Genomic DNA, 17,500 nt, shown 5'->3' on the forward strand with positions numbered 1-17,500 from the left:
ATAAGTGGGAAATTGGCACTAATTCACTGCAGAGGTTACTGGCCACTTAAATCAGTCCTTGCTCACAAGGCAATAACGAAACTTTTGGAACCTGGGAAATCAATGTGCTGGATAGTAATACAACTTCATTCAGAAGATACAATCCTGGGGTCGAGTGCTCGAAATCTGGTTAGGGCTAACCGTTGGTTAAGAGGTATCAAAACCTGTAAGTTTCCATGGTATTTAACGCTGGTTAGCGCTAACTATGCTTGGAGCGACGCGGGCCAAGCCTTTAATTAAGGAAATGTTAATACAAGTAGCTCCTTCATTGGGGTTGAATCATTAGAACGTGTAACGAATTGTGTCACTCGCCAAGTTCATTTGACGACGTGAATTTAAGGGACCTTAAGCAAACACCACGACGACGCCGGCCACGAGAACGTTGTCCAAAATTGTTATTTCCCGTTATTGTAATAATTTTGCGATTGTGTGTCCACCTTCCAATAATAAAATTGGTGAAAACGGTGTGAATCAAGTAGAGAAAATTGAAAACTCATCGTCAGGTGCTGGTATCCTCCAAACGACCTCAAATTTAATCATTTCACGTCGTTGTGAGGACGAGGACGGCAAAGAAATGTACGAAAATTCAAAATGCACGAGCAGGGCATGCATGCGCAGAGCCTTTGTTTTTGTTTATTAAGCCTATTGTTTTGTGGATTTCTCGTAGGCGCCGTTGTGCTTGCTTAAGCGGCTCCCTAATATCGGGACCTTACGATAGGTCGACGACGCAAATTTCCCTTTCGTAAACGGTCGTTGCCATTTGAAAGGGTCGCTGCCATTTCTCAGAACGGTCGTTGCCATTTGAAACGGTCGATCCCATTTTTTAGCTCTGAATTACACTCATTAGGTCTAAGAACACAAAAGGTTGCCGTTACTGGGAGTTGTGTCTCGCTGGTCATATGAGTTAGGGTTCTGTTTAGGGTGAGGGCTAAGAACCCGAGTTCGAGTCTTTTCGGACTCTTTTCTTCCTCCAGTTTTTCTTTTATAAATGTTTTTTTTTTTGCCTGTTTTCTCTTAATTTTTGTTAATATTTTTTCTTAGTTTGTTTGTTTTCATTTTCTTTGAAGTGTGTAGTCGTCCGTTATAAATGGCGTCGACCGTTTCAAATGGCAACGACCGTTCTGAGAAATGGCAACGACCGTTTACGAAAGGGAAATTTGCGTCGACGACGCCGGCTACGAAAACACCACAACACAATGGGCTTAACTAATGAACAAAAACAAAGGCTCTGCACGCCCTGCACGTGCGTTTTGCGTTTTTGGTACATTTCTTTGCCGTCCTCGACCTGACAACGAGGTGACTTGACTAAATTCGAGATTGTGTAGAGGACGTGAGAACCTGACGAAATATATTTAAGTTTCTTTCCAAACAACCACACCGTTCATGCCAATTGTATTCCTGCAATGTTGATAAATACTTTCTATTCTGAACGACTTAGAGTTATAACGAAATTACAATAACGGGAAATAACATTTTGAGAAAACGTCTCGATCGCTTGTAGAGGCTTCCTGTGCCTTTCTCGTGGTGTATTTTTCGAAGTCGGACCCTTCCATTTTCTACGGGACGAAAATAGTTTGTGTGTAAAACAAACATTTTGATAAGGGACTGTTTAGTGGAAAGACTGGGTTTATTGTTTTCCTTGAATTTTTGGGCCCTCTAGCAACGAAACAAAGCACCGCCGCGCAACATCTGCATAAACATGAAAACATCACGGAAATTAACAAGTTCATGGCTACACGAGACATTGCAAGTTTGCTTGCCAAAACAGCCACAAACTCAGTTTTCCACGGATGAAGCTCACCAAATTTATCCCAAGAAAAAAGTAGAAGATAAGAAAGGAAAGTAATATGCTTTGCCAAAGCGAATACAATATATGTTTCCATACATAACGTACCTACCGGAAAAGTTGACTTACCGCTGACTAGTTTATGCAGCCGTCGACGAATTGAAGAACGGCGAAATTGACAACACGACGACACGAATACGACGAAACTAGCAAAGAAGGTAGCGCAACAAAGCGGGCAAAATGGCGACACCAACAAAGCAATACGACGACACAAAGAGAAGACAACGATGATACGAACAGAGCATCACGACCCAACCACGAAAACGACGCCACGAAGAAACTGGAAGAAGAGGTTTCGACGTGTGTAGGACCTTTCGACGCCACGAAATGTAAATTCCTATTTTGTCCCCAATCATATTAAAAGTGACAATCTCTTAAGAGGGAGGACCAATTCTATCTTTTGCCTATAATCCGCAGTTGAACTATACATTTCCTTTAAAAATCTATTTTTCCAAGTTCTAATCCCCTTAACCAGCCAAAGAAAATAAAGCTTTGTGGAAGGGATTACTTGATTTTCACCAGTGAACTTTGATATAATTCTCATTTTTGTAATTTAACCTTCGATACCACGCAACCACGGGACACACCTGACGATCTTAAAACACACCATCGCGAGACCGGCTCTTAGGCACCTTCGAGAGCCTTACCCTTAATTTTCAGAATTGAAAATCCCATGCGAGTTTTGCAAATAATTAATTTTGCTCTTTCTTGAGCCAACCGCTTTTGTTTCGAGCGACGTGCCATGAATTCTAAGTAGATTCTTACATTGACTTTCACAAATGTTGGCGGTATTTTTCACCAGCAGAAAACAATAAAAGGGGTGTTCCTACTAGCCTTAATGTAGAAAATGCTAATCAAGCCATGTCGAGAAATCGAAATATACATATATTACATTGGCTGGAGTCACCTAACTATCAGTGGTGCAATTCGGTCGTGAATGGCTTGGTTTTGAAAAGACCACGAATTAAGGTGGCTTTACGTCTTATAAGAGCGAAAAGAACAACACTATTTACTTGCCAAATGGCTGAGCAAATCGTTTGAAGGTATAGAATATTCGAATTATTTCACGTATCCAAGAACAACGCAAATGTGGGAGTTGTTCCGTCACGCTGAAGTGATCTTGCATATCATAATTATACTCTCATATTCCTGCGTTTTTATTTAGCGTAACATCTAGAAACATACAGGCATATAATGAATTAAGTACTTAAACGGATATATTTGTGAAATATTTAGCTGATCAGCTTCCATTAATCTGCGAACGTGTTACGCTAATTCACAACTTTGTTAACTGTAGCAGCAACGCCACACGATTTTAATGACACAATAAATGGTTACTTATACTTAAGATATATATTGCACGTTTCTAACTTCCTTTTGTCCTTAATTCCGTTCTGTCCTCACTCGACGGTTATGAATTAAAGATGGACTGCAGACTGAGCACAAGCCACCGACAAATATTATAAAATACAGATTAGGTAGCAGAGTAAAAACAAACGGGAATTCAAATTAAACATTTAGTATTACATTTTCAATTAGACAAACAATAAAATTGAATTATGCAAAATAAAAATAGATTTGGGAAAGACATCCCATGACCATCATGTGTATCAAGCTTATCCATACTATTTTAATCTATCATTTTAAGATATATCACCGTAAGCTCCAAGGGACTTCGCCTTCATTTTCAGATTGAAACTGATCCGCATTAAAAAGATACAAAAATTTGGTTTATCAACGGAGTTGATAATGTAAATTGGCCACCGTACAGAGATTCTAAAAGCTGACGTTTCGAGCGTTAGCCCTTCGTCAGAGCGAATCGATAGATTATGGGTTACGTGTAGTTTTTATAGTAGAGTAGGAGCTACGCTATTGGTGGTAACATGGCAACGAGAAAAGTAGGAATATATTAGTTAAATGAAAAGCGTTCGTTAATACCGTGAGGATTAAGGGTCATCTTTCAAATCGGCACCCTTAATCCTCACGGTATTAACGAACGCTTTTCATTTAACTAATATATTCCTACTTTTCTCGTTGCCATGTTACCACCAATAGCGTAGCTCCTACTCTACTATAAAAACTACACGTAACCCATAATCCCTCGATTCGCTCTGACGAAGGGCTAACGCTCGAAACGTCAGCTTTTAGAATCTCTGTACGGTGGTCAATTTACATTATCAACTCCGTTGATAAACCAAATTTTTGTATACTACTTCCCCACCGACGCAGCACCACAGTTTCTTTAGAAACTACCCCTTCATTCACGCATTAAAAAGAGCAGACAACAGCAAACGGCTCAGTTAACATCAAAAGAACTATAACTGCACAACCTGACTATCTTTCTTAGCCTTTCACTAGCGATCTTAAGGCTCTTCAATTTACCTTTTGAAATCCGAACTCGGGACCTATTAGCCTGTGTTTCATACATAGTCTGCAGTCCGGTTTTTTAACTCCCCACAACCCGTGTTGGCTATTGGTGCATGATTAAAACCATTTCTTCGCTTGAACTTTCGCCGTCAATCAATTCACTATTCGGAGGACGTTTTCTTATAAAGAAACGGTAGCAGATGACGTGACCAATTAAATGAACAACGAACAAGCCAAACACGTGCAGGGCAAACGCGACTGCTATAAATTCTACATTGCCAGGTGTGTTCTTCCAAGGCCGAGGCCCAAACAGGACAAATGCAATTTGATAAAACCAGCATCCTTGCAAACTCAACAAGTAAGCTTTCAAGAAACCCATGTAAACAAACACTTGATCGGATATCACAGCCAGGAGGAAAACAGCAGCACTAACAAATATGACGAGGTATAAGATTGTGTGCAACCGTACATTGAGTTCGTCTCGCCCATGCAAATGAAAGTAGAATAACAATCCCTCGATCCACAAAGCGACCGAGAGGACAAAATGATCGAATTTGGGCGGGAGAGGCATCAGGTTGTACCAAAGGACAAGATCGACAAGGCCTGAGAAACCGAAAAAACAGTACATTGTTGAATGGGCGTAGTTAACAATATTCCCGTCCCTGAACTCTCCATTCTCGTCGAACAGAGCATAAGCTTTGGTCACAGCGAGCTCTCCTATCAAACCAAGGATCATCATCGCCACTTTAAGGAGCGGTTCAAACGGAAATTTTGAGAGCCTTGGACAGGGGCACGAGTACCAAACAGTTGGTATTGAGCTTGAACGCTTTGTTGTTGTCCTGCTGCCTGCACGATGTCGACGTTCTCTCTTTTGCAAAATCTCCCCAATGAACCACCACAGCGCGACCACAATAAACATTGAACCCGGAACAAGATGGCCAAGAAGTGACCCCATGATGGTAGAGACGCGCACTGACTTGAAGTTAAGTTAAGAATGCAATGCAAACCGTAAACGCTTGACATGTGATTAAGGCGCTAATATTTGCACCAAGCAATCATCATAGTGTCACGCATCAATAGACACCATGGAAACAATAGCACAAGAAAAGGCTATTACTATAAATCTGCCCAAAAATTCTAAAGGGCATGGATTTTCGAACGATTTGCCAAAATGATGTATGACATACAATAGAATAAGAGCTTTTGGAGTGCCTAGCTGCGCTTTTGCGTGCTAAGAAAAAACATTGGTTAATAATCATTTGCACGGAACATTCGACCCGGAGGCTATGATTTGACTAACAAATGAATATCTCTGCTTGGTGACGTCGTGTTATCCAAAGTAATGCCATCGGTTTTAGTACGATTTAAAAACGCAGAGAATAATGCTATAATTGGGGAAGGAAGAAAATTTCGTTTCCCTCGTTAAGAGCATTAGCTAAGCGATACCTTTAGAAGAATTTATGATACGATTTCATACATCAGGGACACGTATCCTGCAAGCAATCTCAGCTTATATTCTTTGCGAATCGATAATAAATCCCTTGTCACCGACTCACTGTCCTCTCGTGCGCGATATCACGTAATGTTTACCACAATGGCATAGCACACCGAAATCGTTTTTTGGCATGCCTTCTAAAAAAAAAATCCGGACAGTGAGATTTGGTGGGAAGATGCTGTTGCAAGGTGTATGGAGGATTTTTCGAGTAGTTTTAGAATGATCTGTTGGGCAGAATGCAAGGAAAACAACCTTCAAAAATAACTGGCAAGCAAACGTCATTCGCGTCATTTTATTAGTACAGTTACCACCGCAAAAATGGACAAAATATCACTGAGGGGATAGCCTGCGTAGCAAGCGTTCCTGTTCGACAGAAGAGCTTCGAACCGATTTTCTGCAAACTGGCCGCGCGAAAGCTGGGGCAAGAGACTGAGGGAACGCTTGCAAGACGACCCCTATTCATACTTCATTAATATTCATTAGCCCTCGTGCGTATTATATAAGCATGAGTTAATTATTCATAGTTGTCAGTTTTGCCTAACTTTGGTTGGAACCGTGTCAAGATGACCGAACCGGAGCGTCCGTCTGACGTGAACGTCCCGTCGAGCGCTCAGCGAATTTTGCAACCCCTTCAAGGTTCTGTTCAGCAAACCACTCCGCCGTCTTCGTCTTTATCTCAGGCTGGTGCCGGGACAACATCGGGAACAACTGCGAGCGGCGAAAATGTGCTCCAGAGTTCTTCACTGGGAAACGCCGCGGGGGCGAATGTGCCGGATAATTCGGCGGTGAGCCTTGAGGTATATGTCCGCTGCAATGTTTTCCTTTTAGTTTCGTATTTTATAGCTGGGGTTCGTCGGTATTTTTTATTTTTTTTTGGTTGCATCACGTTGCATTTTCTTGTTTATGTTTCCTTCCGGTTTCTCGGGAGCCGGTCTTAATTTTCGTGCTTCGAGCACGTGATTGTTAACTTATTCCTTTGGACTCACCGCGGTTCGGTTCCTCAAATGTTGGGGGATAGGTTGTTGTTTTATATCGTGTTTTTTTTTTCTGCTGTTGCTCTCGTTTATTCTTATGAATTAGGGTTTGCAATATTTGGGAGCTGTTTCTTATTTTTTGTTCGGGACGGGAAAAATTAGCTATGCCATTGACACCCTTTTTTTTCTTACTTGTCCCTTGGGAAGGGCGCGGGGCGTGTGGTCTCGGCCAGGGTTTGTTTCTGTTCTGAGCCACGAGGTGGCGTCAAAGGGAATAATAATGGAGAATTATTAAAAAAAATGGTTAGGAGCGATTGTGCAGCATGTTTGCTCTGAGCCACGAGGTGGCGTAATAAAGGAAAAAACGGTCGAGGACCGATTGGGCAGCGTGTTTGCTGTGAGCCACGAGGTGGCGTGAAAAAAAAAAAAAAGGAAGGAAAATGGTCGAGGACCGATTGAGCAGTGTGTCTGCTTTGAGCCACGAGGTGGCATGGAAAAAAAAAAAAAAGGGGAAGAAAATGGTCGAGGACCATTTGAGCAGTGGGTATGCTCTGAGCCACGAGGTGGCGCGATAGGAAGTAATAAAAAAAAAAAAAAAAAAAAAGAAAACGGTCGAGGACCGATGAACAGGGCGTCTGGTCTGTTCGCGGAAATAGAAGGCGTTAGATCCATTTCAACCAGTCCTCGTGGAGGAGAGGAGGTTATTTCGCTAGGTCACTTGGTGGCCGTGTGCTTTATTTTACGGGTTGTGAGAACTGATGCGAAGGTTCGTTGTAATTTTATGTTGGGAATTTGGAATTGCATCAGGGTATGAAATAATAAATTTAAAGGAAGAGGATATGTGACTTCGAAGGATACAGTCTCAGTGTAAAGTAGGGACTGGCTTAAGGATATCAAGGAGTTATATGGCGTTTTCTCCTTTTGTTAGGTTCCGAACACAACGGTCAGTTCACTCAAGAAGGAGTTGGATGAGTGGAAGAAGAAAATCGATTCATCGGCAATCGAGTGCGCGCTGTCTACTCTCCAAATGGTGATCTCGCGCCCAGCTGCTCTTTTTGATCCATATGCGGCGATCGCCGCCCTGGATGAAGTGGTTAATGTCACCAAGGAAAGAAAGGATGAAAGAGCTTTACGATTTGAAGTAGTGCTGAGGCAGTGCCGTCCTTTATTAGGCAACCCGTGCCTTCAACAGGTGTTAATAAAGTTGGTGGCGTCTAAGGATGAGGCCGAGGTGGCAAAGGTTATTTCCAAGGCAACTAAGCCGCACGCGGCAGTAAGTCAACCTTCGTTCACTGGACGGACGCGTAGGCCTCCAGCCCCATACCAAAGGCGTGGCTCCAATTACAGCCCCAGGCCGCCGTCGGCGAGAAAGTGCTGGGTGTGTGGAAAGGCGGGTCATATTTCGCGCTCTTGCCCAGATAAACGTTAAGATTGTGAAATCATTGGAAGTTTTCCTGTTCTGGAATGGAAATCGGGATTGTCTTGATATTTGTATTGACAATGATAAAGTGTAAAGACACTATTAAATATGTGATGTTTTATTTTTTTCCTTTAGTCTGTGGTCTCGAGGTTGGGGGAATGACCCCACAAGCGTTTTGCCTTTAGGCATGCCCTTGAGCCCGATTACTCGGGCTACGGTGGTCATTTCCTCCGAACTCGGATTTGCAGTCTCCATTTAAGTACGTCCTTTTGATTCTCTTTTTTTTTTTTTTTTTTTTGGTGTTTTGGTTCTAGCCTAAGTCAAAACGTCTCAAGGGAGATACGATGACCTTTATGCCGTTAGAGGCGGAGGAAAGAAGCAAGCATGGCAAAATCCGATGGTTGTCTTGGGAGGGTAATCCGAGTTCGGAGAAAATGACTTCAGAAGACGCTTGTTTAACCCATGTTCAAGGCATTGTTGCGGGGGAAACTCCCATCTTACGGGATCTGTTGTTTCGTGATCCGGACTCCTTTCGTTCGGGTCAACTTCGTACTCGAATTGAACTCTGGGAAAAAATTTTGGCCGGGTACGAACCTGCGAAGGATGTCTTGGAATGGTTGGAGCATGGGGTGGATGTCAAGAAGTTCATGAAGCCCTTTAAGGGAGCTTTTATGGGCATAAAGTATGAGAGTGCGGAACCCCCTACTATGATTTTCAAGAATCACTACTCCTGCAAACAGTTTTCGAAGTTTGTTACGGAAACAATTTTACAGCGTATTGAAACAGGGGCGATCCGTGTTTGGGGTAAAGTGGCTGAAGTGCCGCCGCCCCATCTCGTCCTTCCTATGACGATTGAACCGCAAAAGCCAAGGTTATGCATTGATGCCCGGTTTTTAAATTTGTGGATGGCAGACACTCCCTTTTCACTGGAAACGCTGGTTGGGGTGCCTCGCTTCGTGTATCCCAACTCCTACATGAATAAGATTGATGACAAGTCTGGTTATGACCATATTTTGCTTTCTACTAGTTCTCAGCAGTTTTTTGGTATTGAGTGGCTGGGGTGGTGGCTCGTTGGAGTTACGCTTCCTTTTGGTTGGAAAAATTCTCCGTTTGTTTACCAGACTGTGGGTTTGGGTCCGACAAATTTTTTCAGGGGTTTGGGGGTCGCATGTTCTCTGTATATTGATGACCGTTTGAATGGGGAACTGTTTGCTGTGAAGGGGTTTTGGTCACGCCCATTGTCGGAGAGGACGTCGGAATACAGCTATCAATCTGCGGTGGCGGCTTTGTATATAGTCTGTTCGGTTCTTGTAAACCTCGGTTATTTTTTGGGCCTCTCCAAATGTGTTCTTGGGCCTGTAACTAGGATTTGTTATTTAGGCATGATAGTGGATTCTGTAGCCCAGGCCTTTTGCATTCCTGAAGATAAGAAGATGAAGTTTGCTCAGCTACGCGAGCAGATACTTTTGCGTGAATCTACTATCCACTTGAAGTCTTTGCAGAGGCTAATGGGGAAGTGCAATTCATTCTCCTTGGCTTTCCCAGCGACTAAATTTTACATCAGAGAAATGGCGGCGTCAATCTCGCAGGCTTCCGGAGGTGGTGAGGTGAATTTCTCTCCGAATCTGAGAGAGGAAATTATGTTTTGGAGGTTCCTTGATCGTTGGGAAAAGGCGATTCGGTGGAGAAGTGAACGGCACGTAGCTATCTCCTTGACGTCAGATTCTTCGTCCTTCCGTTGGGGAGTTGGAATTCACCTTCCTTCCGGGACAATTTCTGTTGGTGACTACTGGGAAGAAACTGTTCGAAATGAGCATATTAATGTGAAGGAGATGTGGGCCGTCCTCAAGGGATTACAGTCACTTCCTGAAAGCGTTTCTGATTGCAGGATTGATGCTCAGGTAGACAGCATGGTTGTTCTCCACGCTTGGTCCGGCCGTGGGCCACGCTCTAGGAAGTTAACTCAGATCTCGCAATTGATTTTCCAGTTCTTGGTGGATAGGAACATGTCCCTAGAAATGTCTTTTGTTCCTTCTCACTTGAACGAGGCAGATTGGTTTTCCAGAAGATTGTCTCGCTCCGATGCCATGCTTTCTCCGAGGTCTTGGAAAATCGTCCAGCGTAGTTTTGGTGGAATTAATGGCCATGATCTTGATTTGATGTCGTTGGATTCCAACGTTCAACGTGACTGGAGTGGAAACCCGTTAAAACACTTTACGCCCTACCCTACGCCAGGATCATCGGGTGTTAATGTTTTTAACCAAGACCTCTCTGTGTGTGATGGTGACCGCGTCAACGCCTACGTTTTCCCGCCATTTGCATTGATTGGTCCTCTTTTGCGTTTCCTCATATCGGTAGATGCGGTTGTTACGGTGGTGGTACCATTGATGTCCCCATTACCCGGGTGGTGGCCGTTGTTAAATGCGGTGTCCAGCAACAATGTTTTGGTGGCCGAGAAGGGATCACTGGATGCGCTTCTTCTTCCGTCGAAGGATGGATTTAGACCTGGATCCTCTCCATATAGTCTCTGGGCATTTAGGATGGGAAAGAGCATGTCGTAACAACTTAACAGGAGGAACTATTTTCTCTTTTTTTTTTTTTTTTCTCTCTCTTTCAGTCTTTGCCGTTGGTGCCCAGACTTTTTCAGCCATCGGTGTCATGTCCGGCTTGTTCCAAGCCCAACGACTTTGATTTCCGTTATTGCCAGAGATGTGGTTACCAGCGTCAGACGAGATCATATAAAACTTTGAAGAGCCTCAAGGCCCCTGTCGATTTATGTTCTATAAGGGAGCGGAAGAAAGTTTTGGTTGCTAAGCAGCAGGCTACTCCTTATCAAAAACAGAGAAGTGCTTTAGAGATGGAGTTTTTGCAGTTCCTGGAAACCACCTCTAAGAGGGACATTTGTGCGGCTATACCAGACGACGTAGTAGACTTTTTGATCTGGAAAGATAATTTTGGCAAAACAGTGGTACACATGGTTGCTTGCCCGTTCTTTGGCGAGAACAGGGTTTCTTCTTGTGTTTGCCCTAAGCGTTTAGCATATGGCTCCATTGACTCGATCATTGGAAAACTGAGGGCTATGTTTAATAAGTATGGGAGATCAGCAACAGATAGTCTTTTTCCGGGGATTGCCAACCCTGCAGCTTCACCATTGGTTAAGTCCTATTTATCAGCCGTCAGGGAGGAACAGCTCGGTGCAAGAGTCGTGCAGAAACAGGCTGAACCTTTTTTTTGCAGGATTTGGTGCTTTTATCGTCAGAAATAACCAAGCGCTTGAACTCACATGTTCGCTCTTCGGTGCAGTTATTTGTTTTGGCAAGGGATCAGGCCTTTTTTAAGGTACAATTTTTTAGTGGTGACAGAGCTGGAGATCTTGGTCGAGTGAAAACAAAGGGGATTCTTTATTTCCCGGAAAAGAAGGCTCTACTCTTTAACCATACATTAACTAAGTCCCTCCGAGACGGAACCTCGAACGTTTTTGCCCTCAAGCGTCATCCAGATTCTACTATTTGCCCAGTTACCGCAGTGGAAGTTTACATTGCTGTATGCGACCTGTTAAAAATTTCTATCCGACAAGGATATTTGTTTAGACCCCTCAACCCATCTGGTGAAATTTTGCCGGCACCTTTTGAGTCGGCTACCGCTCAGGCACGGCTCTCGACGTATGTTCGCCGGATTCCAGCTTTTGTTAATCGGAACGTTTCCTTACATGGTCTAAGGAGTGGTTGTGCAATTTCGTTGGCTATTTCCGGGGCGAAGCTTGATACGATCATGGATCACGTGGGATGGAAGTCCTCGTCGACAGCACGTCATTACATTAAGTTGAATCAGGTTCTTGGCCTTGGTGGAGCAGCGGATACCATGTCTTCGTTGGAGGTGGATTTAACAAAAGTTTACAAGCAGTATAATGACCTGCAAGGTTTTACCTTTGCTTTCTAAACATTAGGCTTACTTTCTTTCTGATATGGTGTGAACGTATACGCTGAATGCATGTTTCAAGGTGTAAAGCTTGACTATGTCTGATTTTCTCAAACTTGAGCGTTGTTACAGTTTGGTTTTCTTGTTTTTGTTAGAGATAACTTTAGTGAATATTTACTGGAATGTTTTCTTCAGCTTGAATGTGCTATTTCGGTTTTCACTAATTCGTTTGGGGGTGTCCTGTCCAGTTAGCTCTGTAGAAATAATTTTAAATGTGTTGGCATCTTTTATAGTCGTGCTCGCATATTAGTGAGGGTTGGAAATTAGGGTGATTTTCGTTAAGGATGGGTGAGGTTGGGGATTTATTTTGGTTGTGGGGATAAGCCAGCGAATTCCTCGGCGATAGTGAGGCGCAGTCTGGGGTGACTTTCCCATAACTAAATGCTAATGAGTATGCAGGAGGGATAATGAACTATTCATACTTCATTAATATTCATTAGCCCTCGTGCGTATTATATAAGCATGAGTTAATTATTCATAGTTGTCAGTTTTGCCTAACTTTGGTTGGAATCGACCCACCCACCCACCCCTGGCCCTCTGCTTACTCTATTAGCACTCTTCATGTTTTCCCCAGCGAGCTTGCTCGTCTGGGGTGACTTTCCCATAACTAAATGCTAATGAGTATGCAGGAGGGATAATGAACTATTTTTGAAAAATCCGTTCGCCCACGAACGGGGGCTTCTGATTGGTGCGGCAAAGTTACAATGATTGACAGGTGACAAATTCTGCAAAATATTTCTCCTAAGTTCTGGCGTGACAAAGAGGAAGGTTTTGAATCGTGTGTCGAAGCTGAGCGAATCGGGTGTCGGGTTTTACATTGAAAAGGAGAAAAGAATTGTCAATGCGTCATCTCTTTAACTGTATAGATGTAATGGCCGTTTTGCCAACAGGATTCGGAAAAAGCTTAATTTTTCAGATTTTTGTCATGATGTGCGGAGTGCGAAATAAAAGAACTTAAAACGAAGAACCGGCTTCTCGAGTATCATCGTGATTTCTCCATTTCAAAGCATAATACGCGATCAAATGACAGCCTGTAATTTAAATGAAAATCTGGACTGCTTGGACAATATCCATCAAGGGAAATTCAATATTATTTACGTGTCAGCTGAAGCCGCTATGGCGTTTCCCTAATTCATTAAAAGCAAAAGATTCGATCGTTATTTAACAAAACTTTGGCAGCGCTTATTGTCGACGAAAAGTTTGGACTGGAAGGAAATTCGTCAAATTCTCTGCGTACCTTGCCTGATGTAAGCTTTAGTCCTATATCATGAATTGAGACAAGATGAAGACAACTACGCAGCCTGTTAATTATTGTGAGAAGAGAGCGGCTCCTTTGTAAAGTTATTCGATTTTTTAAAGCACTTTTACTTGCTATTTCATCTGCGATTTCGTGACGATTTGACCAAAAACGTACTGTGGATTATCAAACTAGCGAGGAGGTTTGCCTGTAATTTCCAGGAGATTTAGTACGATCCATTTCGTCAACCACTCTGCACCAACAAAATAGCCAGCAAGTCGCACTGAAATCGTCGTTAGTTTTAAACTTAAACCTATTTGAATGGTTTCATGGTCAGCTTTGCTGGAGATTTGCATTTAACGGCCTTACTTACTACACATCGAACTCTGTACGAGTTTATATGTTTCTAAATTTCGTACTTTACGAGCGCACGGATTGCTTACAAGTTCTGAAAATTGGCTGTTGTTTTCGATAACTTCTATTCCAACCGCTCTGCAAATATCAGCTAAAATTTGCCCGTAAGTTTCTTTTCGATGGTTTAACCAAATTCTAAGAAGAAACATAACCAGTCGTACCCGGCTTAGAAGCTGCCGTTACAAATTTAACATTTAAAATCACACTGGCAAATTCTGCGTTGATCACTCGGTGTTTCCTCGGTGCCTCGGATTGTTTTGTCGGAAGCCAACATGTGTTAACATGGTTATCTTTTATTGGCTAATTTGTTAATAAGACGTCAATCAGCGTGTGTCAAGTCAACCATAAAAAGGTGGGCGTTTTTCAAAAATAGGGGGTCTTCTTGCAAGCGTTCCCTCAGTCTCTTGCCCCAACTTCCGCGCGGCCAGTTTGCGGAAAATCGTTTCGAAGCTCTTTTTGTCGAAAAGGAACGCTTGCTACGCAGGCTACTGAGGGGATAGCAAAATGAAGTGGACCGAAGTTCACAAAGTCGACAAGAGGGAGCTGCTGTGAGGAAAGTATAGGACCGAAGTGAGGACATGGGAATCGTGGGAGTGGGGGATTTGGTTACTCGCCGGACAGCGGAGACTCCGGGACTCGAAATGCATTTACAAATAAAACATTTACAGGAAAGGAGCAACAATATCGTATCAAAAAAGGGAATCGCTATACTTAGATCAATTTCTTCAAATTTACTTTCCTCGATTTTGGCCCGTTTGGAGGAGCAAAAGAAGCTATAAGAGATCTTCAACTTGGCGGCAAGGACATAACGTGAAAAACAATTTTAGTGATTGCGTTGATTGTTAATTTCAGTTGACAGTGTCCCCAATTAGTTCTCCAGCGCTAGAACGACTAGACACTTAAATAAAGTTCCTCTCCTTTGTTTACAAATTTTGCATCATTACGGTCATCGTTTTCTAGTCAGTCTTTCTAGAAATCAGCACTGAATAGGCTTAGCTACATAATTCCGGAAATTTTTTGCGCAATTTTAGACATCAAAAAGAATTTTAGAAACCCTCGGGAATTTTAGAAAGAAATTGACAATTTCGAGAATTTTAGAGCAATTTGAACTTTCACCTGTCATATTGGAAACTTTTCACAGGCAAAAACGTTGACAAAACGTGTTTTTTTTATTCCAACCTACCAGGGGAGGGGTCAGTCCGTTCATATCCATTCCTTATCAGCGGTTTCACCAAAAGGGGTCCTACAGTGCATCTAAGCAGCGGTTTCTCACCGTAGCCTTTGCTTGATAGCAAATATGGCAGACTTTGCACTATCGTGTCCTTGCAGGGGCATCATTTGAAGAACGGGGAGTATTTCATTACAATAGACGCCATTGTTATATACCTAGACTTTCGCTCAACAAAACGATCACTGTGATTGGTTGATTCTTGGTCACGTGGCCCTGATCAAATTCAAATGTATCCCGACCGGGATACAATTCCGCAGTTGTTGCCCGCTTCGGATGTTTTGCTGCGATTGTTGCAGGAAAAGTCTAAATATATAACAAACTATATATATAACCAGACGTGTTCGAATCCCATGAAAGCCAAGCGGTTGTTTAGATCCGAACTTCCACACAAACCTTTGAATTTCTCTCCATCTTGCCCTGATTACCCATGATGCACTCAGGAGCGTGAATTCGTCTATTCTTCACTTCTCCACATTGAATCCACTGGTACGTCAACTTTCCAATTCGCATAATGACTCCACCCACCTTGAGTCAATTCCTTAGTCACATTATTTATTCAGAATAATGATTTGGTAGCAAATTTGTAGTGGTCCATTGAATCGTTTACAGATCCAAGATCAAGCTTTTCCTCTATAGCGGTTTATTCCATTTTTGTATTGAATTCAGATTAAAACACTGACGAAACCATCGGCAGTATCGTCAATCATTTGTCTAAAAACCACCTGTACTATTTGCTTCTATTTTCTCTGTTAAATTCTGAGTCAAATTCTATAGAATCAGATGTTCTTGACTGACATACTGTTGAATTAATACGACCAAATTTGCATCTACGGCAACAATCGTTCTCGAATTTGCGGTTTAAAGTTATATATACACGAAGGTTCACCGTTATATAAAGGCCTTCCCAACTGGAATAAAAACAATGTTATAGAGTAAATGGTAAGAGGTCAAATCTCGGTAACAACGGCATCGTATGCTTTCCACGAAGACGTCCGCCAGCATATGAACGATACTTGCGATATTTCCCGCATTAAGATTTTTTTTTTTAACAAAAGAATCTGTTCAGTTTCATTGTCAATGCTGTGTTTACCTAAATACCTGCTTATGTTTTTTTCAAAATTTATCGTTAATTTTTGGGCTACATACATCCGTGCATACATTCGTAAATATTCAAAATCCGAGCAGATGGTGAACAAAATGAAGTTCTCACAAAACATTGTAAACAAACGTGCACACAACTACCTTAAAAAGCGGGGGATAAAATGACTCAGGACCGATCCAGCTCAAAAGCGTTTGTTCAAAACTCGCAGAAACTGCCTTTGATAATGTGAATTGTCCGTAGAATCGCAAACGGCTTTCTTCCTGAGTTTGTGACTCATAAGAGAAACGTTGGTAGTTTCTGCTAATCCATATTTGCGGGTATGAGCTTCAAGAGAAGCTGCAGTTTCTTCTGTGAAGCCCTCAAGTTTCGTAGACTCGTTCGTCGCTGCCAGCTCTCGAGGACAAAAGCTCATGTGACTTTCTGCGAAGCTAACCTCGTCTTTTCGCGGCAAGTGCCCGATGCTGTTTCTTCTTTGTAATCCCTTGTCAAATGCGTATTTCGTGGGCTGTTTTTCCTCCTTGCTAAATGCGCGACGCGAGTAACGCTGCGACCCTAATGAGGTGGGCATATTTTTGCTTAATTCACTGAAACCAACTCCTCCTTCCTCTTCACCGAACAGATTGTAACTGAAATGGTAGATTTGCCTCTCATCTCCGTTGACTTGACTTGTCATAGCAAGAGCATTGTATGCGCTTTCACCGAGTTTAGAAATTGTAGAATGGCTGGGCCGATTCTGCATTCTCGCCAGACGGATTGCAAAGCCACGTTTTGCCGTTCAGTTCAAGGAGGAATTCTCGTGAACAGGAAAACAACGAATCCAAAGAGACTTAAGCAAGCTGCAAGAGAGTTTACGTGATAGTACACTCATTTTTTCAGTATTGTTCTTTTTTTTGCAGCTCGCTATGTATAATCGTGTCATCTGACATCAGCTATCAATCTCATTTTAATTGCCTGTTTGGATGAGATGACACTAAACTGCTAGTATTCAAGATGACAACTGAATTGCTTTATTCAGTTAATAATTTATACTCGTGCCAGGCTCTTCTTATTGTTGTGTGAATCAACAGCAGGCATTTTGCCATAAATTTAGACGTCGTAGTATATTCTAGCAAGTCGGTGGCGGGTGTTTCGCTTAACAAAATCATTTATGTAAAAGAATTCTGTTCTAAATGACGACTGAGCAGTTAACAAATAGTCCCAAATAAAAAGAACAATCCCCCGCCGAAAAGATCCAAAAATACATAAATATGTGAGCATTAAATATTAAAAGCAATGAAGTCGAACCGAATGCAAATCTTCTCACATATAATAAGCTATACTGATATTACTTTACACTATCCCAGGAGCAAACAAAGATGCCGCAAGGTTTAGGTTGGAAAGTCCACGACCGTGAACAA

At 42.4% G+C, this 17,500-nt stretch overlaps 2 protein-coding genes and 1 long non-coding RNA gene across 3 annotated transcripts in view; 1 reads left to right on the forward strand and 2 right to left on the reverse strand.

Moving 5' to 3' along the window:
- Window positions 1-17,500, reverse strand: part of LOC138018907 (uncharacterized) — a 27,975-nt gene that overhangs the window by 10,112 nt on the left and 363 nt on the right. The window contains exon 1 of the long non-coding RNA XR_011126079.1: window positions 15,395-17,500. This exon is cut by the window's right edge and continues 363 nt beyond it. This is a non-coding gene — a long non-coding RNA (uncharacterized lncRNA). The remainder of the gene's footprint in view (window positions 1-15,394) is intronic.
- On the reverse strand, window positions 3,027-5,260 carry LOC138019309 (transmembrane protein 45B-like). The gene has a single exon (XM_068866055.1). The coding sequence runs from the start codon at window positions 5,205-5,207 to the stop codon at window positions 4,356-4,358; it is 852 nt and encodes a 283-aa protein (XP_068722156.1). The 5' UTR covers window positions 5,208-5,260; the 3' UTR covers window positions 3,027-4,355.
- LOC138018905 (uncharacterized) lies at window positions 6,299-9,456 on the forward strand. The gene is made up of 2 exons (XM_068865576.1): window positions 6,299-6,544; window positions 7,650-9,456. Exons 1-2 carry the CDS (start codon window positions 6,311-6,313, stop codon window positions 8,148-8,150), a joined length of 735 nt encoding a protein of 244 aa, XP_068721677.1. The 5' UTR covers window positions 6,299-6,310; the 3' UTR covers window positions 8,151-9,456.

Source organism: Montipora capricornis, chromosome 10 (assembly GCF_036669925.1).
Source record: "Montipora capricornis isolate CH-2021 chromosome 10, ASM3666992v2, whole genome shotgun sequence".
Taxonomy (NCBI): Eukaryota; Metazoa; Cnidaria; class Anthozoa; order Scleractinia; family Acroporidae; genus Montipora; species Montipora capricornis.

Bases quoted from the DNA above. Each gene is read 5' to 3' on its own strand.
- LOC138019309 (XM_068866055.1), bottom strand. From the start codon at position 5,207: ATGGGGTCACTTCTTGGCCATCTTGTTCCGGGTTCAATGTTTATTGTG.
- LOC138018905 (XM_068865576.1), top strand. From the start codon at position 6,311: ATGACCGAACCGGAGCGTCCGTCTGACGTGAACGTCCCGTCGAGCGCT. The intron at 6,545-7,649 runs GTATATGTCCGC...TCCTTTTGTTAG, and splicing joins ATTCGGCGGTGAGCCTTGAG to GTTCCGAACACAACGGTCAG.